Source organism: Malaclemys terrapin, chromosome 6 (genome assembly GCF_027887155.1).
Source record: "Malaclemys terrapin pileata isolate rMalTer1 chromosome 6, rMalTer1.hap1, whole genome shotgun sequence".
NCBI classification, from domain to species: domain Eukaryota; kingdom Metazoa; phylum Chordata; order Testudines; family Emydidae; genus Malaclemys; species Malaclemys terrapin.
Window position 1 is genome coordinate 6,859,149 of NC_071510.1, and position 26,968 is coordinate 6,886,116.

A 26,968-nucleotide genomic window follows, 5' to 3' on the forward strand; every position below is an offset into this window, starting at 1 on the left:
TCTCAGTTTCACTCAATCTATTTTTATACCGACTATTATTCAAGGGTACTGTAGGTGAACTTGTGTAAATAACCTCTCATAAAATGACTCCTTAAGAATTCTAGTACATTTCACTTACACTGTCGAGATAAAATTTTGTGTTAACTCAAAAATCCACTTATTATATCCGAACTCCAACTTTTGACTACTCACCATGTTTCTATTATTTATTCCTCAGAATTCAGTAATACCGGAGTCTGGAAACAATGTTAGCCAATCACATCACCAACAGAAATAAGTGTATCCAAAAAGACTACAGCGAGTTCCATGTAAGCTCGTTACTTATCTTCAGGAGGTAACTAATAGGGTTGGGTTTGGGGCTTGGGGTTTTTTTGGACCTCTAAATGTGTCTTCCTTTTAGAATGTAGAAAAAGTGTAGAGCTTTTGAAATTCATATGTTTAATAAGCCATTTTCAGATATTTCTGATGAAGATAGTCAGAATGTATGCAATAATACATATACTGTCTTATGCTCCCAGGCTACATTGTCCCTATAACCAGGGAATTTTTCTATTTTCATGTATTACACTACTGTATAAATGTATTATGTAAAAATCATGCAGTGATCATCCACATTTCATTTACAATAGTTGTAATTACAGAAGGAATATTGCTTAACACAAACATGATTTAAAACATAAAACTGTTAATATTTCTAAGTATATAAAATTATATTCATACTAATGTTATAGCTCATACAGTACGAGGATACTTACCCAGCCATGACTAATACAGATTTGACTGCTCTCATTCCAAAGTCATAATGATCTTGTTGAGAAAGCTGCTCGCTACAAAGTTTGTACATTTGAGTCATCTTCCTTGCAAGAATTTTACTAGATTCAAATCCTTCAGAATACAGAATCACCTAACGTAAACAAGAGATGGCTACAGTTTTTATTAAATACTGGAAATTTTTATTTCTAGGGACTCAGTGCTGCTCTCACATTGTCTTCAACTGGCACTGAATGTATGCATATTAATATATGTATCAGAGATAATATAATTTTCCGTTAATTTATTTTAACTATAGTTTTTTACAAACACTCTCAGGTATGCAATCTTCTTCTGTCTACAGGAAATAAAGCATTAAATCAGTTTACTTTGGGAAAATATTAAGGGCTAGATCTACAAGCCTTGCATTGGTGAGAATTTACTAATAGATCCATTTACTTTAATGGGAATACTTGTGTGAGTAAATACTCACCAGTGCGGGGAAGGGTTGCACAGTCTAGCCCTAAAGAATCAAAAAGTATGTAATAAAGTATAGCAAATATTTTAAATTATGGACTTATACACCTCTATCCCGATATAACGCGACCCGATATAATACGAATTCGGATGTAATGCGGTAAAGCAGCACTCCAGGGGGGCGGGGCTGCGCACTCCGGTGGATCAAAGCAAGTTCGATATAACGCGATTTCACCTATAACGCGGTAAGATTTTTTGGCTCCCGAGGACAGCGTTTTATCAGGGTAGAGGTGTATTTCTGAGTGACATCAGACATAATATATTTCATGTCCAAACAGACTAATGCTGTGCGGGATTAACTAAGGTGTATTTATGAAGATACTCCAATTTTCCAGGAAATAGTTTACAAAGAGATCTATGCACAAGCATAACTTCATTAATGGCATATTTGAGAAGACTCCAGGGAGATAGAGAATAGACACTCATGATAATATTGTGGTTCATTACTATTAAACGGTAATATTGCCCTCAAATAAACAATTGCAACATGTTTATTGTATATATTATAGATTAATAGAATAAGGACAAAAGGGATCATTGGTTTGCACAATGTCAGACTAGATAATCACACAGGCCATATGACATTCCCTATATTTACAGGTACCTCAGCAATCAAGGCATAATTTGGAACCATCATTGCAAAGGGTCTGAAGAGAGCTTTTAGATTGTCAGGTAGCTCTGTTCGTCCAGCATAGCCAGGATTCATTGTGATGAATGCCACACAGGTCATAACCAACTTTATTTCACGTCCCTCAAACATAAATCGAGAGAGCTGTTTAAAAGAAAGTGAAATGTCAATATACTTTATACTAAATTTCTACAAAAAATAAAATCACACATTCTTTTTTAAAAATTAGGGCTTTTTTTTAAAAGACAGATTACAGAGAGTGAATTGTGGTTTGCATTTATATCTGAGTATGAATACACTTGGATAATGCATTTTTCTTTCTGAGCTTTTGAAAAACCAAATGAAACTACTGGCTTCACACCTGGTTTTAAATGTGAAACAAACTGAAATAAATATGAAATCCTGAGGAGCACAGCAGACAGCTTTGTGGCATTGCTGGTTATAAAGCAGGGCTTTTCCACAACAGTTGGCTCTGCTAACAGAGGAAGACATTTGAGGTTCCACCATGTCTAGAATTAGGATTTGCTGGTTTAGGATGCTTCAGTATTGGAGGCTTTGTTTTCAGTTCAGACGCAAAGGACGGTACCTTCAGTGGGATGTGAGGCTGCTTTTTATTTCCTGAGGGGCTAATGCAGGCCTCTCAGTTCTCACCAAACCAGCAGTTATGGAACCAGAGGGTTTGGCCCCAGAGCCGCCTGAACTAGAAAAGCTTGAGCTGGCTCTGATGCTCCTTGAGAGCTCCTGGGGTGAAGTTGCTGCTGATCATGCACCATGAAGGAGGGTGTTCTTCCCCCAGCTAAGCCAGACACCTCCTATGGGCATCTGAAGTGGGGAATTCAGCAGAGCAAGAGGCACATCTCTGAAATCCTCACCTCTTCCCCTCAGGATCAATTGTAGGATCCATGAGCCCACATGGAGGTGTTGGAACTAATACAAATGAATAAAAGAAACAGCTTCCGTACATAACATAAACAAACCTAAAATTTCTAACACTAATCTAACCAACTGAAAATGCTGACAGAGGCACTGAGTTTTTTAAGAGGTTGATCAGTCTGGTGAGATTCCTGGTCCTCTGCTGCTAGGTAAGTGGTGAGCAGGAACATTTTGTGAGATGGAGCCCCGCTCCTTCTCCACTAAGAATTCCAAGACATAGGGGGCACGATGCCTCACTGCTTGTTGCTTTAGAATATGGGGACCTGATTGTCCATCTGAATCAGGACCACCTGTTGCGAAATCAGGTTTCTGAAAGTCTTCAGTGCATAGCGAACCTGACCCTAGGAACTGAAGATCTGCACTCTGTGGAGGAAGGCTGAATAAGAATAAAAGATAAAAGCCATCCCTCAAAAAGGAGATCTGAGATGAGGCAGAGGTGGATCATTTTTATGTTCCTGCTTCCTGGAAAGTGGAGTTATAATGCCATTGGATGTTTTCTGTGTAGGACAGGATCTATGGAGATGTACAGGAAATCTCTCTAAATGAAAAGCCCGATGGGCCAAACCTACAGCCCATTTACCTGGCCTTTGCTTTAACTCTAGGTAGGGAAGTTAAACAGTGAGGACAACCACAAAGACCCCTCACATCCATGATTTCAGCTTCAGGGCTGCAATCCCATCCATGGTCTGCTATGCAGCCCCTACACAGTGGGGTCACAACAATGGATTCAGGTAGATGAAAACCCACAGCCTTCCCCATGCCTCTTCCCCATACTCTCTCCTCTGCAGGCCTGCTGTGGGGGCCACTGTGAAGCTGTGGTCTCTATGCTCTGCCCCACCCCACACATAAAATCATGCTGGGTGCACAGCTCTCGTTTGAGCCAGAAGATTTAGCCCTGTAGATACGTAAGATATGTTACTGGCAATTATATCTTTCAACAACAGTTGTGACTAAGTTTCCAAATGTGTAGGCAGACTCCTAGTTTTGGAATCCATCACCAGTGTGAACAATTTCTCTCTCCCAATTTTATTAATTTCTTCTGGAATTTCGAAATCTCCATTTACGGAAGGTCACCTCAAGATCTACTCTTTTCTACTGTGAATAAATCCAACTCCCCTAATACTTTTACATAATTCAGAATGGAGCCGGGTTGCTGTGTACAGACCTATTCTTCATTTTGGTATGATGACACACAGAGGGACCACAGACTGGAATGTTCAGGAATGGAATTAAAAGTAAGTAATAATTTATCAGACTCTTTAGAGAGGAGCTTAAAAATGGCAGAAGGCAAGAATGTTTAATATTCTGTGACTAAGAAAGTGTGCATGAAAGAAAAGTACTGACAAATGCTAAATTAGGCAAGAAATTAGATGGATTTGTTTTACAGAATTCAACTGAAATTAATTTGATGGTCTCTAGTGGGCACTAAAATTAAGTGAAAATAGCATAAGTGTTACAGGTCAGAATTAATTAATATCCACAGAGTTGTGCTGGGAAAAGCTTTAGAACAATAATCCACTTTATTAAACACTAAAAAATAAAGATTTAACTACATTTTCCTGAAAAATAAGAATCTGAAGAATCTAAAAGTTTAATATCTGAACATTAAATAAAATTAATAATGGAGGACCACTCCTCTTGTCATATGAGTTGGTGATTTTAATTCAACATCATGAAACATGCCATCACAAACCCAATTCTACAAACAGCGACTACTGAGTACCTTTTCTCCAGCATGTAATCCCACTGACTTCAATGGGACTACATGCAAGAATAAAGATATGCACTGTGACATTGCACTCTATATGATTTTATGAAAATATGTTAATGAGTGCGAATATAATGTAACTGGAATATGCTTCATGCAAAAGGTCTCTTGTAAGGTATCATTACAAAGCTTATAATCTACTGAGTATGGTCATCCTATTTGTATGTATGTATCATTCTTGTATCTGAAACTAGAAATATGAACTATAACTCTGAGGGCCTATCGTAATTATGCAAAGTGTGGGCCATTAATGGTCGTTTGGAATCTTGATGGCTTCCATCAACCAGGACAATTGACTGTAGATGGCTCTGTTTTACTTGTAAGTCTTCCTGTATACCTTTGTGCTGGCAAGTGTGTAATGTGATCATGTCACCTGAACTGGAATCCATCTTTAACCTGGTGCTTTTCCATTTAGAAGGAGGGGTGGGAACCCAGAGAGGGAAAAAGGATTTGTGCAAAGCTATATAAGGGGGTGGAACAGAACAAAAGGGGCTGCAATTATGAGAAATCCCGTAGCTACCACCTGTGCTGGAACAAGGGCTGTACCAGGGGAAAGGATTGTGCCCAGACTAGGAAGGCGTCCAGTCTTTGATAGAAGCTTATTGAAACATCTGAGGGTAAGATTCTATCTGTATTCAGTTTTCTTACTCTATTAAGTTTAGACTTGCATGTTTTATTTTATTTTGCTTGGTAATTCACTTTGTTCTGTCTGTTATTACTTGGAACCACTTAAATCCTACTTTTTGTATTTAATAAAATCACTTTTTTACTTATTAATTAACCCAGAGTATGCATTAATACCTGGGGGGGCAAACAGCTGTGCATAGCTCTCTATCAGTGTTATAGAGGGTGAACAATTTATGAGTTTACCCTGTATAAGCTTTATACAGGGTAAAACGGATTTATTTGGGGTTTGGACCCCATTGGGAGCTGGGCATCTGGGTGTTGGAGACAGGAACACTTCTTAAGCTGTTTTCAGTTAAGCCTGCAGCTGTTGGGGGATGTGGTTCAGACCTGGGTCTGGGTTTGTAGCAGGCAAGTGTGTCTGGCTCAATCTAGGCAGGGCACTGAAGTCCTAAGCTGGCAGAGAAAACAGACTCAGAGGTAGTCAAAGCACATCAGGTGGCAGTCCCACAGGGGGTTTCTGTGATCCAACCCGTCACATGCACAGTAGCAAGTCTTTGCTGGATCAGGCCCATCCATAGTTGTCATTGTTTAGCACCCTTGCTGGAAATCTCATAATAAAGGAGAAGGACTGGATGGATGTGGAGAATAGAGACTCAACTACCCTCGAACCCTTACCAGTGACCTCGCTAGGTCAGGGTTATGGCACATTTTTGGAGAAGCTTGCATTGCTGCAGTCCGTGCTGTCCCTCTACTGTGCTTCAATAAAGGATTTAAGATCTCAGTGTTGTCAGTCTAGATCTCTTCACAAGCATGACATTCATTAAAAATGTCCATAAAACACTACGTGTGTTTCAATATCTAATAAAAAAAGATATTACCTTTGCAGCTTTAGCATTCCTAATAGTTATCAGCTGCTGAGCAATCACAGACAGAACTTCAATATCAATTCGGTTAAATTCATCAAAGCAGCACCATGCTCCAGACTGGGCCAAACCACTGAAGAATCGTCCCATCATCTGAAATCACAGCACAGTCATAGCTTAACACTGCACTGACATGTCTCAAGTTCTTCAAAAGCTATGAAGCTAGTTAGTCCAGTTTGAGAGAAATGGAGAGGAAGAAGAAATGTCACTTGTGGAAGAAAGAAAAACTGGCTTATTTATAGAGCTCTGTAGGGCCCCCCATTCTGACTGGAACATGCATCCAGACCACTGAATGAGGGAGGGGTCCTGGGAATAAACAGCATGTTATTCTGTAATTAAAGCTGCATACGCACAAGGCGCAGAATAGAACGTTTATAGTAAAAACCCCAGAATGATTCCAATCAACTTGTAAGCCATATGTTTATGCATACTTGCTTCTGATCAGCTTTATGTTGTAAAGCACTTCAAGATACTTTCATCTTGTGGGCTAATTTTGAACTAAAAAAAAAAAATAAAGACAATTAAGGAGCAGAGAGAGAGAGAGAAAAGAGGCCCTAAAACAGAGGTTCTCAATCCTTTAAATAGAAGAGAAAAAGAAAAATGGGCCTTGGAAGTAGAAATAAATGTCAAGGGAAAACTGACATCAGAGAGTATCTGCACCGGATCTGACCCCAGGAGAATTATACACCCATGGGGAAAAAAATAGAATCTCTTAAAAATTTATTTTATTGCCACATGCTGTATATTACAACGCCTCTTAGAAAAATATCTTTATTAAAATTAATCGTATGAAAAAAGTCCATGTTCTCTAAAAAGATGTCACATGATTTGTGAAATCCAAAACCTTCCCTGAACTCTATTCTACACTGTTTTCTTATAAAATTAGTACGATCCAATCAGCTCAGAATTGAGACGTTAAATGCTGACTTACAAAATTCTCAGTAAAAGTGCCCAGATTTCCCTTTACACTGCTCAGTTGGTACAAGGGAACATGATCTGGCCACTGCTGAGCGTTTCCCAGACAGAAAGGCATTCCAAAGTGGTGTCAAGCTGGTGGAGCCAGCTCCTACACCAGCCTAGTCAACCTGGCACAGGGGGCTGGTGAAGGGAGGCAGTGGGTGTGATAAGGCAAACGGGTCGGAAGGGGATGGAGTGGACACCCTATGGCAAGTGTCAGCTAGTGAATGGTCCCTTAGGGAACCAAAGGCAGCTGTCATGTTAGAACAGGTTTATGTCAGGACCAGGGCTGGGGCAGTTTGATACCACCAGCCCCCTAGAAACTGAACGCATCTTGGCAAAACAGAGAATCTAGCCCAAGATAAGATTTTTAAATGCAGTTCAAAAGGATAGGGAAACTTGTTATTATGGACACATCTTCCCCAAACCTGCCTTTTTAAACATCCAAAATGCTTGCGGCCAATGCTTTTCTTCCTGATGGAGAAGGGGAACCTATTTTATATTTATCTATATAGCTCTAATTTCTTAAAAACTTCCCAGACTGCCTCACTCTTTCCTAATGATAATTAAGATTTTTTTGTTAATTTTAACATGTCTGCAATTTATTTTTTCTTTTCATCACCCTCTCCTCTCCTTTGCCATAGTGCAAAGAGCTAATTCTGTGGTAGGGCAAAATTACAGCGCCATTTCTATGGAGAGATTCTATAAAGGCTGGGCACACTGATCCTATTTATACTGTAGTAGAGCTAAACAAAAGGAAGTTAAGATACATGACTACAAACCCAAGAGCCCTGGATTCTACTCTCAGCTCTACCATTCATTTCCTATGTGACTGTAGACAAGTAACTTCACAGGGACAAATGGAGCATTGAGTTTTGTCTGTGCAATCCCACTGACTGCATTGAGATGGCTCATATTAATACATTTACTTCTCATACCTTGTAATCCAAACCATCAGAGCAGTTAAACACAACACACTGGATGGCAAGTGCTTTGGCAAGGTCTTTAGTCGTCTCTGTTTTACCAGTTCCAGCAGGTCCAGCAGGAGCTCCACCTAGGTCAAGCTGCAAAGCTCCCATAAGGCAAAGGTAGCAGCGATCCTGATGAGATTCATACAGTATTGTTACATAGGGAAGAGTAGGTATTGGCCAAAGCTTCTGCTACTTTTCACTTTTTCTGATTTGCTTTAAACACTTCCTAAGCCTGCTGACATATTTACAAATACTCTCTGTATAAGGTGATAGCAAACAGTATGGAGCAGATCCTTACTTGGAGCTCCCCATGGAGCTGTGACAATTTACGCCAGCTGAAGATATGCTCTAATGTATTTAAATCAGCACAAACTGTGCAAAATACACCATTAACAAGTGTAGCTCAGTATATTAGCATACCGTGCGCTAAATTCGGAAGTCCTCATTCTGGTCAAACTCCCATTGCCCCATGTTATTACATTCCGTATTGCACATGAGCCTGATTTTCCAATATGCCAATTTGGATGGTTCACTGCAGCCAAAAACTCAGTACAAAGCCTGTCCACAAACATTCCTGAATTTTCCACGTAATAGAAAATGCCCAGATGTGTTGAATATTGGCTGCATAGGTATAGATGAACATCTTGAGTCCTTTCACCAAAGGTGTAACTGGTAATAGTAACAGGCTGTTATCTTCCAGGGCACTTTAGTTTTATTTTGCTGCAAAAAGGTAACACTATGAAGGAGTATAAGCCCCTGTTTTGTACAGTGCTACACGTCAATCCCATACTAAAAGATTTCTAAATACCAACTACCTATCTACGGGTTATTCACTACTAATACTTCTAACGCAACAAACCTCTATCTAAATAATGATAAAGAGTATAAGTAAATACATACAGTCAGTGGGGTTATCACCAATCTTGGACATGCTCCTAGGTATTCATAGCCATAAGTATACTGGGATAAAGCCATCCTTGCAACACAGTTATCCAGATCAAGATCCCAATAATAACGTAGTTGTCTTTGCCATTCAAAATTGTCAACAGTGTCCACCTACAGAGATAATACACAATGCATTTGTGAATAATGTGATTCAAAGCAGTTAGCATTTTGTACAAAAATATCCGTTATTTTGGCATAAACAGTTGCTTTACCTTTTCTGCCACAAGTTCACTGACGATATCTCTTGCATGTACATCAATAGTTATCAACGCTGTTATAATATTTCTGTGTAATTTTGGAAGACTACCACGGACTAATCCAGCCAGTGCATTTAACCTCTATAAATGAATAAATAAAGTGTTAAAGTATTTTCTCACGGCACTGAAAATATCAGAACTTTAAAATAGGTGGTCAGGTCTTCAGCAGGTACAAATTAGCACAGCTCCAGGGTACATCTCTAACTAAGCTGTAAAAGTTTAAGAAATAAAATTGCCCATTTCTGGAGATATTGTGGTTATTTAGAATATAGTTGTTTTACATCTGAGGGCCATTAAAATAAAGCTTCCATTCATTTCTTCCCATTTTTGACTGCTTTCAAACGGTTCTCAACACAGATAAGAAAATATATATATAAACTTAGCAGCTCTAAACCAACTGAAGTATATAAAATCATTTAAGAGATTACAGAAAATCAAACAGCCTGGTGACATGGAAGCTGACTACTGTATTTCCCAAATATCAGCTTCATTGGGGAGCCAAATATTATCAAATGCCAACTTGAAAGTATTGGCACTTAGCATTTGACCACTACACACTGAACCCTCTACCCACTCTGGCTAACCCTCACAGAAAAAGCCCTATGCATAGCTCACCAGAATCAGACTCTGAGCCCCAGTCACACGGCCACAAGACTGTTTTGAGCAACGTTGGCAGAGATGAGCACTCACAATTCCCTCAAAGCCATCATTCCATAGAAGCAGGGTATAAATACCCAGCCCCTCAAGCCATCCCTCAGTTCTTCTGCCGCTAGAAGCCTTGTTTGGAGATGGGCTCCAAAGCAGAGTTAAGGGTCAGTGAGGCTTGATGGAGGCAATGCAGCTGGAGAACAAGTTACTGTTTGCAAGATTCTCCTTCATGATCTTGCTTCTGTGAAGCTCTATTGCAGGACGCTAGTTAGTACTGACCTCCCCGAGATAGTGGCCTGAGGAACCTGGCAAGTTTAACAGTGACTGCAGCACAGCATTTCTAAAACCAGCATCTGCTCTTGATGTCATGTCGAGCAAACAGTGACTTGTGAACATATGAACAAAATTCCATGCAGCAAGCCCTACCGATTTCAGCTGAAGCCACAATCTCTATACTTGTTCTTAAGACGACTATTCCCCTGGTGGAGTACGCCCTAAGGTGGCTCAGGCACGTGAACATCAGCTGGTTCACAACGGGACTGGATACACAGACTTAGCCACTTAGCAGAATTTTACTTTCTTTTTAAAAATTAATTCTAAACTAATTTTCAAGCATGGCAAACAAAACGTTAAATTCATTTGATGCCAAAACCCCACATACAAACTCACATCAACATTTATTTTTTCAAAGTCACTTAAAGCTTGTAAGTGATCATGATCTTCTCCTTCTAAGCACTGAGTCAGATCACGGCACCACATGAGCTGGGAAACAGTCAGGACAACCTGTAGAAAGGAAACATAAAAATACCATCGATACGTCTTAGAGAAGTTGGCAGAGTAGGAACTCAGATACAATAATGATGGGGTCACATAAATAAGCAAGGCCGTGATCCTGCAAGCATGCATGGGCTTAAATTGGACAACTCATGGGCTTAAAACTAAGCATATGTTTAGATATTTGCAGGATCAAGGCTAAAGTAAGTGGATAGGTGTGACATACCAGGGTGCTATGCAGACCAATGGAGGGCTGTGCCATCCCTGCCCTGCAACCTTGGGTGCCTTACAATGCCTTGCTGAAGTAGCTCCCACAAACAACCGTCCAGCATGTAAGCCACACCCTGAGTGTCTGTGTGTAACTAGGGTTATGCTCTGGCTTTTATACTGCAGGGTGGCCCCAACATGCTCCCAGTCCTGGATTTTCCCCAAGGACACTCCAAATATATTAAGTCCATTATTCCTTTAAGGGAAGATATACACAAATGCTTATTACTTTAGAGTTGCCCAGACACTTGAACTCAAACACACTGGATTAGAGAAAATAATAAAACAAGTTTATTAACTACAAAGAGATTTTAAGTAAGTAGAAATAAAGAGGCATAAAAATAAAAAATGGTTACAAGAAAATAAAGATAAAACACTTTCTAGTGCCTAATTTAACGAACCGTATTAGATTCAAACAAAGTTTCTCACCACATGCTTCTAGTAGCAATACTGACAAAACTCATGGAGTCAGGACCCCTCCCACAGAGTCCAATGGCTGTTTCCTTTGTCTTCTCAGGTGCAAAGAACGAGGTGGGCAGGGAGACAGAAAAGGGCGTCTTGGGGGTGTTTGCCCCTCCTTTTTATAGTCTTTTAGTCCCTCTTTGAAAATCATTTCCAGTGAGAACCAAGAGACAGGCAGTCTGCTAGAGGAAGGATGTTTCCTGCATGGCTTTTTCACCTGTGCGCGCTTTCCTTATTTTCTCCCTTGATGACTCTGTTTATTGCTTAAACCCAAATTAAGACAAGCATATTCTCCTTTTTCAAGACAGGTATGTTTGACGAGTTTGGTGCTACGCGACTCTGAACATGGGTTTTTAATGTCATACAGGGAAACTTATAACTTTAGGCATAAAGCTGCCAGACACATTTTACCATGCTATTACTGGTCAGCAAGTTATATGTCTTTAAGTGTGAACACAGGGGTGTATTCTATCACAGTAGGCAAGAAAGATCACACAACAATTAGTGTGGCTTACCTGAGATGGGTGTCCAGCAACAACCCATTCCATTCTCACTCTGGTTTGATAATCAGCAATAGCAGCTTTAGTCAGGCGTCTAAGAGAAGAGAACATGGCTTCTTCTACTTTACTAAGCCAGTCTTCTACATTTCCTCTGGCCTTAAGTCCTTTCCCTAAGCCAACCTACAATCAAAAGCTGTGTTAACCATGGAGGTACTATTTCCTCTGAGTTTATACGTTCATACCTTGATACTGTAGGTGTTTTCTAGGATCACTGATGGCACAGCAAAAAAATACTAAGCCTGATTCACCAGTGTACTACTCCATAGGACAAGAAGCAATGGGCTTAAATTGCAGCAAAGGAGGTTTAGGTTGGACATTAGGAAAAACTTCCTAACTGTCAGGGTGGTTAAGCACTGGAATAAATTGCCTAGAGAGGTTGTGGAATCTCCAGCATTGGAGATTTTTAAGAGCAGGTTGGACAAACCCCTGTATGGGATGGTCTAGATAATACTTAGTCCCTGCCATGAGTGCAGAGGACGGGACTAGATGAGCTCTCGAGGTCCCTTCCAGTCCTGTGATTCTATCATTTTTATGCCAGTGTAATGCCACTGAAATCTAAGGAGCTCTAGCCTTATAAACCTGGAGTAATGCAGTGATGGGTCTGGCCTATTCTGTATTTTATTCATATATAACAGTTGTGTTTCTAACTTTTTCCTTTCACGGACTGTATATATGGAAAATATATAATTACTGGAAACAGATTAAAAGAGTAATCAAAATATTTACTTACCCTCTCTCCCTCGGGCGACAACATTGCTAAAATATCATTAGTAAAAACCTTTTCTTCTCCCTCAGATGGAGTCATCATGGCAAACTCTAGTTTAGAAATTGAATCAAAGCATTTTCTTAAATGAGGCTGAACTGCTTGAGGATTGCGAGTCTGGGCCAAGATTTCCAGGAGTTCATCGTTTGATAAAAAGTAAAACCTGTTTGATAAACAAAAGAACTTTAGATGCAAAATATTTGACACAAAATTAAAAAAAAAAAAAAACACATTCTCATGTTAGCTAAAAATAGTACAATTTGGAAGAATTTTATAGTATAACTAAAGATTCTTGCCTTTTGTATTAGTAGCACACAGTACAACATTAAATCAAATATATACCTTCTATTGATGTCAATCATCAGATTGCACAGATTGTTTGCAATGACTTTTACTAACCTGGGGAAGATAACTCGCTTGGACTCCAAATAAGCCTCTAGGCATTTTTGAATTTGATCAAGTAGCCCATTGTTATTCTGAAAAGTCTCTAAGAGGCCTATGAAGAGAAAAAAGATTACTTGAGAAAACAGTGTAGTGAGAATAAAAAAAACAAAAGAAATACTGTGATTAAAAGTGCAAGGAAAAACTCCGCTTTTTATAAGCTCTGGCTGAAACCCTCTCACCAGATAAAACTAAATATTGTTACGTTTTAATAATTTCAATGCACATTTTAGGGCTTGCAAAGAATTCACCTATGAAACCGGGGCACATATTCAATTACTGCTTCACCCGCTGAACTCATTTCAATTTAATGCTACATGGACAAAACTCCTATCCCTCACATGAAGCCTGAGTAAACAAACAGAGGATCCTGCCTCAGGGTTATAGGTGAAAGAACTCATCCTTCACAACACAGTCAGGGCACTTGACAGCCACCCAGCTGCTCCTTGGCCGCTACTCCAACCACTGGGCTGTAATAGTGGCTATGAGCTACCCAGGCACAGGGATGTGCGCCATTTTATGGCTCCCGTGCGCCTTGCCCCCCTCTATCCTTCTGTGCCACCCTGGAAAAAGCCAAGATCGAGCAGTACTCAGTGGTGAATACAAGAGATCCCCTGCCTGTGGCTTGGATGCCTTGTGCAGGAAAATATTTCATAAAATCCAGCAAGTATCCATTTTGTTTCTTAAAATATTGTACATTCTGTAGACTATGAAAAATGTCAATGGACAGAAAGTGATTCAAACAACCAAAGAAGTCTAAAAACCAGTAAAAAGGTCCTAACATTCTACAAACAAAAGTGGATTCAGCAGCAGAAAGCTAAATCTTTTGGCTGCTGCAAATTTTACTGTAATCCAAAATGAACTCTCCTACCCTGGCAAATGAAAGAGTTAGTGTCCGGTGCCACTTAGTACCTGGATCTTAATGCTTAACATGGAAAACCTTGAGTCTGATTTTCCATTGCCCTGCACCTTCTGAAGTCATTGACACCATTCAAAGTGAGTTTTAAATAGTTCATAATCAGAATGGTAATGATTTCTCCCACTGTGCACTTCTCTCCTGTGTGCATTTGCAGGATCAAGTCCTTAAGGAAGAGTTTACAAGTCAGGTTAGTGAAGTAGGGGAGAGATGGAAAGATGAGTGTAACGGGGTGGCTTGCGACAAGGATCGCCTGGTTCCGCTATAAAGCGCAACAGGAAGCTGAGTGGAGGATGCTCAGGGAGATCAGAGGCTGCTGGGAGTCACCAGGCTCTAACAGAAAGACTTGGGACTCACAGTGTGTTTACACTTAAAATGCTACAGTGGCACAGCTGGACCGCTGCAGCTGTGCTGTTGTAATGCTTCAGTGTAGACACTACCTATGCCAATGGGTGTAGGCAATCCACCTCCCTGAGAAGCAGTAGCTAGATTGACAGAGGACAGTGCTATCTACACTGGGGGTTAGGTCGGCTTAACTACACCGCTCATGGGTGTGGATTTTTCACACCCCTGAGCAACGTAGTTAAGCCGACTTAATTGTCTAGTGTTGATCATGTCTGAGACTACAGGCACGAAAGGCCTGGGAGGACCCTGATAATTGGTTAAATGCATGGAATTGAACTGGTTTGTGGATAAAACAAGGAGGGTAGTACTGGATACAAGAGTAAGAAAAGACTCCAGCCAGGTACAATTGAAAGTGGCTTGCCAAAGCAGAGAAGAGCTGCAAAGAAAAGACTTGGGGGAGGAGAGAAGCCTCCAGACTGATTTTTGCTTTCTGCTTTATATCAATAAACTAACTAGACATGGGGCATTAAAGCAGCCCCGTGCGCTCTAACTCACGACGTGTCCACACTGGCAAGGCACATAGAGCGCTCTGACTCCACGGCTACAGCGCTCCTGGTACTCCACCTCGGCGAGAAGCATAACGTTTGATGCACCCCCACTGGAGCGCCGTGGCGCCAGTGTGGACGCCCTGCTCTGTTAATGCGCTCTGATCCGCCGCCAGAAGTGTCCCACAATGCCTGTTCTAGCCACTCTGGTCATCACTTTGAACTCTACTGTCCTGCCCTCAGGTGACCAACCATCAGACCCGCCCTTTAAATTCCCTGGGAATTTTGAAAATCCCCTTCCTGTTTGCTCAGCCAGGCGTGGAGTGCTCTCAGCGCATCTTTCCAGGTGACCATGCCTCCACACGCCAGGCGATCCCCAGTATGGTGCAGTGGCGAGGTGCTGGACCTCATCAGTGTTTGGGGGGAGGAAGCTGTCCAGTCCCAGCTACGCTCCAGCCGTAGGAATTACGATACCTTTGGGCAGATATCAAGGGACATGATGGAAAGGGGCGCACTGCAGTGCAGGGTTAAAGTGAAGGAGCTGCGGAATGCCTACCGCAAAGCCTGCGAGGCAAACAGGCACTCCAGTGCTGCCTCCACGACCTGCCGTTTCTACAAAGAGCTGGACGCAATACTGGGGGGCGACCCCACCTCCACTCCGAGTACCACCATGGACACTTCAGAGCCCAGTTCAACAAGGCAGGAGGAGGAGGAGGAAAGCGGGAGCGAGGGTGCTGAGGAGAAGGAAGACACCCCGGCATCTCTAGATGCATGCAGCCAGGAGCTGTTCTCAAGCCAGGAGGAAGGTAGCCAGTCGCAGCGGCCGGTGCTTGGGGAAGGACAAACACCAGAGGACGTGCCCAGTAAGCAGCTTTTATATTGGGAAGGAAGTTATTCGGTGCGGGCTCTTGGGGCGAGCAGGGTTAGGTCTGCATGCATGGACAATTTTCGCTCTCAGAAGGCTGGTTTAACTCAAAGTGCTCTACATCTGCAAGTAGATGCAGACCCTTGGATGCAGGAGCATTATTGGACAAAAAAGCCTGTATGGAGTTTATTTAAGGAGCCCTCTGAAAGGGGAAACTGAGGCAATGGGCTGTGTGCAGAGCTTTCTTGAAGCCATCAGGGTGTGGTTGGGAGGTAGAAAGGCCACTTGATGACAGTGAGGGAAACTGATTGATAGAAAGACACAAAATATAGGGGAATAGGTAGAGAACATAATATAGAGAACGGTTGCAAGGAGAGAAAGTAAAAAGGAGACAGGATACTGAAAACAATAATGGAAGATATATATTATGAGTGGGAAGAGAAGAGAAAGCAGAGTGAAAGTAGGGAGAGAATGCATAAAGAGAGCAAATGAGCTATAGCAAGTCACATTTTGAATATATATTAAACAGAAAGTTGATTGACAACATATTGCAATTAAATGCAGTACATAGTAAACAGGACACAATTGTCTTATTCCTTTACGCTGCAGGGGGATTGGCCTTGGGGAGGAGCAGTACAGGTATTTTTCATCCTACTAACAGACATAAGTGTTAGTCTAGCAAGTGCTGAATAAGGATTAACATCACCCACAATGGCTTATACATTGATTGGGATAATACACCATTATTTTATACCAGGCTGAGTAGCAGCACGAAGAGCATTTGGCAGACGATTAACTTTTCTCATTATTTCCTTCCAGGACTTATCCACCTGTAAGAACATCTTTGCCTCTCCAGGTAGCTGCCTCTGTATATCAGGAGCACTAAAAATACTTTCTAAGTAAAGCCAGTTTCTCTGACATGTCAACCACTCTTCCTAGAAAAAAAAAAGGAAAACTTGAGCAATTAGTCCCCATCCTTACAAAGGAGAATTATTGAAATACAGTCTGAATTTTCAAATTAGGAAGCAGAAGAAAATCCACAAATATTAAACATGAATCCTCCATAAGATTTCAGATATCCACCCTTAGCCTGTCAAAACTTCAATACTCATGACACAATTTTAGCCCTTTGGCTCAACTATCAGACACATGATGAGACAGTGTGCACTTTGCCCCCCATCCTCCAAAGATCTCCTAAGATCATTTTCTACATGGCAAATTGTATGGTCACGAAGAACGTACGTTTCCAATACACTCACCAAGTAAACTCTATTTGATAACATGCTAGGCTGCTTTGAAAAATCTGGCAAATTTTCTTGGACATTTGTCAGATTCTCTCTTAAATTGTGATTTATTTTTTTAAAAAGGGAGAAAATAAAGGATATAATATATGCTGCTTGGGAAGAACCTTTATTTTATGACATGTGACAGGCTGCAAGAGACTGACTTGGCCACCAGGAAACAAAGGGTTAACTGCAGGTCTGCTGCCTTCTTCCCTTGCATGAAGATTAACAGGATGGTGCTGGATATTGCAGGCCAATCAGGTTCTCCAGCAGCACAAAGATGTCATACTATGAGGTGGTATCTCCACAAGGCTTTTTTGCCCCAAACTTCCTACTGTGGTAGCAACATTAGAAGCGTTGGTGTAAGCAGAGCTCCAGGCTGCCAGCATTTTCAGCACCGTGTCCCCTAACCTTGCTCAGAGTAGGTCTACAGAGCACCGGCAGCTATTGGTGCGATCAGTGGAGTTGCAATGGTGGTAGCAACAGTGAGAAATTATAGAGAAATAAGCCTCAGGCTCTGTTCATTGTTACCCTACAGCCTCTCTGCACCAGCTAGGCCGGCACAAAGGGGACACAGGATAGGCACAATCCCGCTTCCAGGTGATACTGGCCCCTGGGGATATATCTGCGCTGCAGTTAGACCCCGTGGCTGGCCCGTGCAAGCTGACTTGGGATCGCAGGGCTCGGGCTAAGGGGCTGTTGAATTGCAGTGTAGACATTCAGGCTCAGGCTGCAGCCCAAGCTCTGGGACCCTGCTACCTCTCCCGTACCTGAGCATGCTTAGGACCTCTTGTTTTCTCCTGTTGCAAAAAACTCCCCCAGCTCTGACCAGTGCTGTGTGAGCCCCTCCCAGTGCTACGTCTGCAGAGGAAGAGAGCTGGCCAGTGTTGCTTCTCTTTCTAATATTAATGTTTTACTGTTGCTAATTTTAAAATCACACATTCACATTTTCCTTTAGTTTCAATATTTTGAATAATTTTCCAATCATTTATACTACGGGCATTTCAATTTAGGTCCATATGCTTCAAGTGTTATTTAGGCCAACGGGGCCTTGTATATTGATCCTCAATTGATCATCTGCAGTATTTCAGTGCAGAACCCTTCCTCTACCCATGACATTAGCCCTGTCCACCCCACAGCTGATGAACTGGCCACTATTTTCCCTCAATTACATGTACCCAACCCAGAATCGCTCCCAGTTATCACACTTTCTGGCAAGAAGTGCCTCATGTCAAGAACTCAAAGCTGACCTTGTCATCCCCACTCCAGCAGCAAGGCACCAGCTAGCCCACTTCGCAAGGGGCTTGGACCTTGCCTCCCATAGGCTGCTGGACCCACCACCACCCACACCAAGACCTGGAGAGATCTGATACCACTACTACTGAATGCTTTTACTATGCACCCTAGCTTCTCTCTGCTTGAGGCCAACACACACTTCCAATTTGCAGAAGCCATTCACTTGCCAGTTAGATAGCATTCCCAGGGTGAAAGTTAAACAAATATAAACTCGTTATTTGGACTGTGTAAGTCACTGACACATTCTGAATGATGGTTTTCCCAACAAATATAAGATCAATGGGGACTTTGAGACATCACCTTGAAAATTAGGTTAAAAAAAAAAGATCTCCTTTCAAGCAATTTCAACATATTCGGTATTTTAAAATAAACTAGAACTCCGCCACTTTGTCCTTTATTTGAGACTCAAGCTAAGTCCTAAGAAGCTGTTTTGTTGTTTGCTACTCACCAATGTTTGACTAAATAAGGAGAGCTGCTTTTGCCATTCATCAACACGTGCTTTCAGAGGGCCCACATATCGTGAGGAGGCTATAGTTGCTACATTAATAGTGCTGTCATCAAGAAGAACCTTAAATAAGAAGTACACAGTCTGTCAGTTACTGTCTGGGGACCTGATTCTCCACTAGCAATGATCAAAATAAAATGGATGAAGGTATGTTATTTCAATACAAATGGTTTGTTGCCTAAAGTTTTAGTTGAATCAAACTTTGGCTGAAGTGTATGCTATAATTTCATAACATATTTTCCAAATCACAGAAATTAGGCCCTGATCCTGCAAATGGCTCTGCACAGATCATAGAATCATAGAATATCAGGGTTGGAAGGGACCTCAGGAGGTCACCTAGTCCAACCCCCAACAGACCCAAGCGCCTGCAAAAAGGGTACACCGTTGCAGGAGAGGTGTTCTAGATAGGTTTTATGCAGTCATCCAGCTGATATTAGTTCTTCTAGTTCTAATGTTTGATATTAACCAAAGACCGGTGGGGGCGAAGCGGCACCTTGTCTTTATGGAAGACTGTATACGGAGGTTCGGACGTGAGCGCTCGGATTTCAGAAACACGCCTTGCTGAAGTGATGGCTACAAGGAAGGCTGTCTTCCAAGATAGGTAAAGGAGTGACCAGGTAGCCAATGGCTCGAACGGGGGCCCCGTGAGCTTGGAAAGAACCAGGTTAAGATCCCACGCCGGAACCAGTTGACGCAGCTGTGGGTATAGGCGGTCTAAGCCCTTGAGGAATCTGACGACCATCGGGTTAGAGAAGACCGAGGAAGCGTGTTCTCCTGGGTGGAACGCCGATATAGCAGCCAGGTGCACCCTGACCAAAGATATCGCCAGGCCCTGCTGTTTTAGGGATAGGAGATATTCAAGTATAAGTGGGATCGACGCCTGCAAGGGGGGCGTGGCCCGCTGCTCGCACCAACAGGAGAAGCGCTTCCATTTGGCCAAATAAGTGGCCCATGTAAAGGGTTTCCTGCTGCCCAACAGAACCTGCTGCATGGAATGTGAGCATTGTAGCTCCGCCCAAGTTAGCCATGCAGCATCCACGCTGTAAGGTGGAGCAATTGCAGGTCGGGGTGACAGTGTCGGCCGTGGTCCTGAGAGATCAGGTCTGGGCACAAGGGAAGCGTGATCGGAGTCTGTACCGACAGCTCCAGGAGCGTGGTGTACCAGTGCTGTCTTGGCCAAGCTGGAGCGACTAGAATCATACGTGTCTTGTCTCTGCGTAGCTTGAGCAGTACCCTGTGGACCAGTGGAAATGGAGGGAAAGCGTAGAACAGCTGGTCCTTCCACGGTAGCAGGAAAGGGTCTGACAGGGAGCCCAGAGATCGCCCCTGGAGGGAGCAGAACACGTGGCACTTCCTGTTGGCGCGTGAGGCGAATAGGTCGATCTGGGGAAATCCCCACCTCCAGAAGATGGAGTGGATGATATCTAGGCGAATCGACCACTCGTGCGTTTGGAAGGACCTGCTGAGATGGTCCGCTAGAGTGTTCTGGACTCCAGGGAGGAACGATGCCATGAGATGTATCGAGTGGGCGATGCAAAATTCCCACAGGCGAATGGCCTCCTGGCATAGGAGGGACGATCGGGCTCCCCCTTGCTTGCTGATGTAGAACATGGCCATGGTGTTGTCTGTGAGGACTGCCACGCAACGGCCATGTAGGAGACCATGAAACGCCTGACAGGCTAGGCGCACTGCCATCAGCTCTCGAACATCGATGTGCAGAGCTAGTTCGGATGCAGTCCACAGGCCCTGCGTTTGGTGCTCCCCGAGGTGAGCGCCCCAACCGAGAGATGATGCGTCCATGACCAGGTACAGGAAGGGTTGTGGGGTGTGAAACAGCACTCCTTCGCACACCGACTTGTGGTTCAGCTACCAGTTGAGAGAGATCAAGACCGAATTCGGAACCGTGACCACCATGTTCAGGCTGTCCCGACAAGGACGGTACACCGATGACACCCAGGCCTGAAGCGGGCGGAGCCGAAGTCTGGCGTGCCTGGTTATGTAAGTGCAAGAAGCCATGTGTCCCAACAGGCCGAGGCACTTCCTTATCGTGGAAGTCGGGAAGCCCTGGAGGCTGCAGATGATGTTTGCGATGGTCTGAAACCGAGGGTCTGGCAGAAGAGCGCGGGCAAGTCTGGAGTTTAAGACTGCCCCGATAAACTCTATTCTCTGGGTTGGCTCCAGAGTAGACTTTTCTTTGTTGAGAAAGCTGCGCAACTTGTGGAATGTTTGTAGTGTGATTTGGACGTAGGATTGAAGCTGCTCCCTGGTGTGGCCACATACCAGTCGTCTAGATACGGGAACACCTGTATCCTTTGTCGACGAAGGTATGCTGCCACGACGGCCATACATTTGGTGAACACTCTCGGAGCCGTGGACAAGCCGAAGGGAAGGACGGCAAATTGGTAGTGTACGTTGTTTACTACAAATCGAAGGAAGCGCCTGTGCGGAGGGTAGATTGCTATATGAAAATATGCGTCCTTCATGTCGAGGGCGGCGTACCAGTCTCCAGGATCCAGGGAAGGGATAATGGTCCCCAACGAGACCATGCGGAACTTCAACTTTACCATGAATTTGTTGAGTCCGCGTAAATCTAAAATGGGTCGAAGACCCCCTTTTGTCTTGGGGATCAGGAAGTAGCGGGAGTAAAACCCCCTGCCCCTTAACTCTGATGGAACCTCCTCTATCGCCCCCATAGAAAGGAGCGTAAAAACCTCCTGTGTAAGGAGTTGCTCGTGAGAAGGGTCCCTGAAGAGGGACGGGGAGAGAGGGTAGAAGGGGGGGGGATGAAGAAAACTGGAGAGCGTATCCCCCTTCCACCGTGCGAAGAACCCAACGGTCCGAGGTTATAAGGGACCAAGCACGGTGGAAATGGGAGAGGCGATCCCGAAATAAAGGGAATGGATCCTGAGTGGTGGCTAGTACGCCATCCTCGAGCGCACCTTCAAAAATTTTGTCTAGGCCCTGAAGGTGGTCTAGGAGGGCCTTGGTTCTGACCGGGTTGGGGGCCGGTCGACCTCCTTCTACCACCTCGTCTACGCCTTCTGGGGAAGTCCTGTCTTGGACAAGGAGGAGGAGGGTAGAACCTCTGGGGCTGGGGCCTAAAGGGCCTGCGCTGGGGTCCTGGAACATGCATCCCCAGGGAGCGCATGATGATTCTAGAGTCTTTTAGGCTCTGCAACCGGAAGTCCGTCTTGTCCAAGAACAGTCCCTGACCATGAAATAGATCCTGTAGGGTCTGTTGCAGTTCTGGCGGCAAATCAGACACCTGGAGCCAGGAAATGCGTCTCATGGCTACACCTGACGCCAGAGTTCTAGAGGCAGAGTCTGCTATGTCTAGCGACCTTTTTACCTTCGTCTACTAGGGCCCCAAACTCCTCTCTCGAGTCCTGCGGGACCAACTCCTTAAATTTACCCATGGAGTTCCATGAGTTGTAATCGTAGCGGTTCAAGAGCGCCTGTTGGTTTGCGGCTATGAGCTGCAGACCCCCTGCCGAGTAGATCTTGCGTCCGAACAAATCGAACCGCTTGGCGTCCTTCGATTTGGGCGCTGCCGCCTGTTGACCATGGCGCTCTCTTGCGTTCACTGAGGAGACCACTAGTGAACACAGCTGAGGGTGGGTGTAGAGATACTCATGGTCTTTAGAGGGGACAAAGTATTTCCTCTCTGCCCCTCTGGCAGTGGGTGGGATGGAGGCAGGGGTTTGCCATATGGTGTTGGCGTTAGCCTGGGTCGTGCGAATGATGGGCAACGCCACCCGGGATGGGGCATCAACAGAGAGGATGCTCACCACCGGGTCCTCCACCATCTCCTCTGCCTGTAGATCCATGTTCCGTGCCACCCTACGTAACAGGTCTTGGTGGACACGGAGGTCTATCGGGGTGGGCCTGAGGTTGTCGTGCCCGCCACCGCCTCATCTGGGGAAGATGAGGAAGATGCCTCAGGGGGTAAAGGATCCAGAGGTGGGTCTGGGTCCGAGGGTCCCTGATGTCCAGGATCCCCTGTACCGGGGCGTGGGGCCTGCGTGGGCATTGGCACAGGAGCCTCAATACCCTCTGGGGGAGGACGGGTAATGGTGGCCTCCGGTACCCTGGGCTCTGAGTGTGCTGAGCGAGAGGCCGCTGGTGGAGCCCCTTGTGCCTGGTGATATGCCCATGGGGTCCAGAAAGACCAATGTGCAGGGTCCTGTCTAGGGTCCTCTGCCCCATCCTGCCAATGGCCCAGGTCGTCCGCTGCCTGACCCTGAGCAGGATAGGCTGAGCGGGAGACACCTTCAGAAGAGCGAGACGCAGATCTTGAGGGCCAGGGCGATGCCGAGCGTGATTGCCCTGGCTCCTCCTGGAACGGTGCCGAACGGTGCCAGTCCACAGGAGAGCAGTCTCTGCGCGATGCCGGGGAGCGGAACCGGGAGCGAGAACGTTGCTGATGGCCATACCGGTACCGGGATCCAGATCTGGATCGCAAAGAAGACCGTCTGTAGAATCGGTGCCGGGAGCGGCCTCTCGAACGGGATCAGCGCTCATACCGGTGCCAGGAACTGCGTCGGGACTCTGAGCGGTACCGATGCTCGGGTCGGTGCCGAAAGGTGGACCGGTGCCAGGAGGAAGAGCTGGGCCGCGAGTACGACCAGCGCCGTGATGAAGACCGGTGCCAGGACTGCGAGCGGCGTCGGGACCTGCTCCTAGATCAGGAGCGGTGCCGAGAATCCACGCTCGGAGATGGAGGGCGTAGCAGGGCAGGCTTGCCCCTGGATTGCACCGTGCGGAGCGGATGCGGTGCCGCGGTCTGAGACGCTGCCGGTTCCGTGAGGGCAATGAGGTCTCTCGCCATCGCAAACATCTCCGGCGTAGACGGGAGACACGGCTCAACCAGGGAACGGGGTGGTGAGCCAGTCCGCACCGGACTCAATGGCCCTACTACCGGTGCCGGAGTCAACGGTGTCGATGATGGCGCCTGTAACCTCGGACGTTCCGATGCCGGACGCGACTCCGCAGCCGGTGCGGGGGGCGCCGGTGCCTGCTGTTGCGTGGCAGTCTCCTGTGTTTTACGGGGTCTCTTGTGACCCGGAGACAGGGAACGGCGCCGAGGGGCTTGTGGTGGATGCGGTGCCAATGGAGGATGGTGCCGTGGGGTCTTATCCGCGTCTCCTCGCGGTGCAGTACCCGAGGCCGTCGCCGGGGCGCTGCGCACCGAGGCATTCAATGCCGGAGGTTGGCGTGCCAAAGGAGGATCTGGGCTAAGTGCCGCCTCCATAAGGAGCTGTTTAAGACGAAAGTCCCGCTCCTTTTTGGTCCTGGGCCGAAAAGCCTTGCAAATCCTGCACTTATTGGTCTGGTGAGACTCCCCTAAACACCTTAGACAAGAATCGTGGGGGTCTTCCGTTGGCATAGGCTTAGTGCAGGTCGCGCATGGTTTAAAGCCAGGAGCCTTGGGCATGAGCCCAGCTGCACGCCGGGGGGAAAGAGGGAGATGAAAACCCCCTTACCCCCGCTAACTACTTATAACTACTCTGTAACAGCTATTAAACTACTAAGCTATACTAAATCTATAACTAACAACTAACTATAACAATAACTAACAAGGAAAGCTAGGGAGAGTGGAGGACAGCTATGCCACGCTCCACAGTTCCAACGACCGTCACGGGCGGTAAGAAGGAACTGAGGGGGCGCTGGGTCGGCTGGGGTATATATCCAGTGCCATGAAGGCGCCACTCTAGGGGGCTCCCCAGCCGACCCACCGGGTGTTGCTAGGGTAGAAAATTCTCTGACGATCGTGCACACAGCGCGCGCACACCTAATTGGAATCGATATGAGCAAGCACTCGAAGAAGAACTGAATGTTTATGAAAAATTACAAACTCTCTTGAGAAAAGATTTTGTTATTAAATGGATAAGCAAAAAAATGTGAATTTATATTTTGTTTATACATTGTTTAAAATAATATAAAATGTTCCATCAACATAGACCATTACCAGGTCATTGCCAGAATTTTATAAATGTAACCTGCCACTGCTAGTTTCATCTGAATTTTTGCTAGTTTCACTTGAACTTTTCTCAGCTGTCTATTAAGTACAAGCAGTGACTTACCTGAATGTCATCTGTACCACCAAGGATAAAAACATCTTTAGAATCACGATGAGGAAGAACAATGAATTCAGTTGTTTTCCAAGAATCCTCCACCTGGTTGAGAAAATTATAAACCTTGTAAATCTACTTACAATACTAAAACATTTAGGTTTTACAAAGTAAAGTGTAGAAAGTCTAATTCCAACTAATGAAAAAACTGCCCTTTCACCTAAAAAAAACCCAACAACAACGAGGAGTCCAGTGGCATCTTAAAGACTAACAGATTTATTTGGGCATAAGCTTTCATGGGTAAAACACCCAATTCTTCAGATGCATGGGGCTAAACAGACACTGTCAAATGATTGTTTTATTTTGTGGTGTTTGTTCTCTCTTCTCAGAAGAAAAAGGGAAAAAATCTCTGCTGACTTTGTCCTTTTCCATTTAACAAGCATCAACCTTTTTCTTATTTTGCATAAAACTATAATAAACAAAGCCTGTTTTTTGTCTGTTTACAATAATGTCAACTTGCCTAGAGACTCTTCAAGCCAAAACATGACTTCAGCACAGACTTGCTGACATCAGGGGGTATGTGCTACTGGAGAGGCAGCCGAGAAGGCACAGACCGTTCTGTGGGCCCAACATTCTCTGCCAAGGACAGTTCTGTGGGCAGTGCACCTGCAGCATCAGTCTCTGCCTTTGTAAGCCCCCAAGAACATGCTCCTTGGAAGGGCAGAGGTCTATTATGACAGAATGTATTTCTGCTTTATATTTCGCTCAAATATAAAAACTCTACTTACCATTAATGTGGTACTTATATACCGTGTATATACTTATATAAGTACTTATATATTGAGAGACACATTCTTTCTTAGTCATCCGTAAAAAGGTCAAGGTTTTCAGCGCATTGTCAAAAACAAAGACAAATGTTTGTTTGTAAAAGTTACCTTTTTGAGAATGGTCTCTAAGGAAGCTTCTCCAGAAGCTTGTCCAGAAACATCCTGAATTTCTTGAGAAAATTCAAAAGCACTGAGCTCAACCAGTCGAGCCAAAGATAATGGGTATTCCACGTCCACCAGTGGTGCATTAACTATTTGCTCCAAAACTGCCCAGTGCCTGGGTTTCAAAAAGGGGTTTCTTAGGTCTGTGATAACTGGAAGCTGGAAAAATAAAACAAACAATATATTTATTTTTCATTCATGTATTTTACAACCCTAGAGCTCTCTCAAAGCACCATCTTTTAAAAAGAGCTTGTAAGTAGAACTTGTAAAAGACTTTTGATCAAAAATTTTATTTAATTATTTTTAGAAACAAATGATCCTTTTCCCCCCAGTTTCTTTTTGTTTGAAATTTTTGGCAAAAAACAAAATCGTTTAGTTTTCAAAAACTGAAGTTTTCAGTTTTTTGTTTTTTTCACTCCTTTTCCATTTTGCCTCTGGACGAGTTATATAAAATGAGGGAATCTTTGAAGTTTATTGAAAAATAAATAGTATATTTTAACTTTATGTTTTTCTAAAAAGCTTTTTGGAAAGTGAATTTCAAGTAGCTATTTTACCTTTTCTCTCATCTTCTCCACATTCCCCTTGAGCCGGGGCACTATATTATTGGGTGGCAAACCCTTTTCCAATTGATTCACAAATTTGGCGTACTTGGAAACCTGAGAATTCAGGTATTCTGGATCCAAGCTATCAAATTTACACTGTGGAAACCAAACAGAGAAAATATATTAATTAATGGTCACATTCACTTTGAATAGTACCTTACTCCACAAAGAAATCACTGCAATCAATGGCACTACTCATACAGTAAGGCACTACTCAGCATAAGTAAGGATAGCAAAATCTGACACACAGTGCGTCCAACAGTTACAGTATATGGTCAGATCCTGCAATCCTTGGGCACTCAAAGGCTTCAAAAGGCAGTATATTCTAAAGCAAAGCACT

General features: G+C 44.1%; 1 protein-coding gene across 1 annotated transcript in view; it reads right to left on the minus strand.

Moving 5' to 3' along the window:
- DNAH6 (dynein axonemal heavy chain 6) overlaps positions 1-26,968 on the minus strand; it is a 178,265-nt gene that overhangs the window by 126,126 nt on the left and 25,171 nt on the right. Inside the window, exons 15-29 of the mRNA XM_054032513.1 lie at positions 26,581-26,724; positions 25,973-26,185; positions 25,050-25,142; positions 18,910-19,029; positions 16,637-16,817; positions 13,170-13,266; positions 12,738-12,933; positions 11,963-12,127; positions 10,614-10,727; positions 9,252-9,377; positions 8,995-9,150; positions 8,062-8,223; positions 6,122-6,259; positions 1,892-2,059; positions 756-904 (exon numbers count right to left, since the gene is read on the minus strand). Coding sequence (XP_053888488.1) covers positions 756-904; positions 1,892-2,059; positions 6,122-6,259; positions 8,062-8,223; positions 8,995-9,150; positions 9,252-9,377; positions 10,614-10,727; positions 11,963-12,127; positions 12,738-12,933; positions 13,170-13,266; positions 16,637-16,817; positions 18,910-19,029; positions 25,050-25,142; positions 25,973-26,185; positions 26,581-26,724 — 2,222 coding nt within the window. The remainder of the gene's footprint in view (positions 1-755; positions 905-1,891; positions 2,060-6,121; positions 6,260-8,061; positions 8,224-8,994; positions 9,151-9,251; positions 9,378-10,613; positions 10,728-11,962; positions 12,128-12,737; positions 12,934-13,169; positions 13,267-16,636; positions 16,818-18,909; positions 19,030-25,049; positions 25,143-25,972; positions 26,186-26,580; positions 26,725-26,968) is intronic.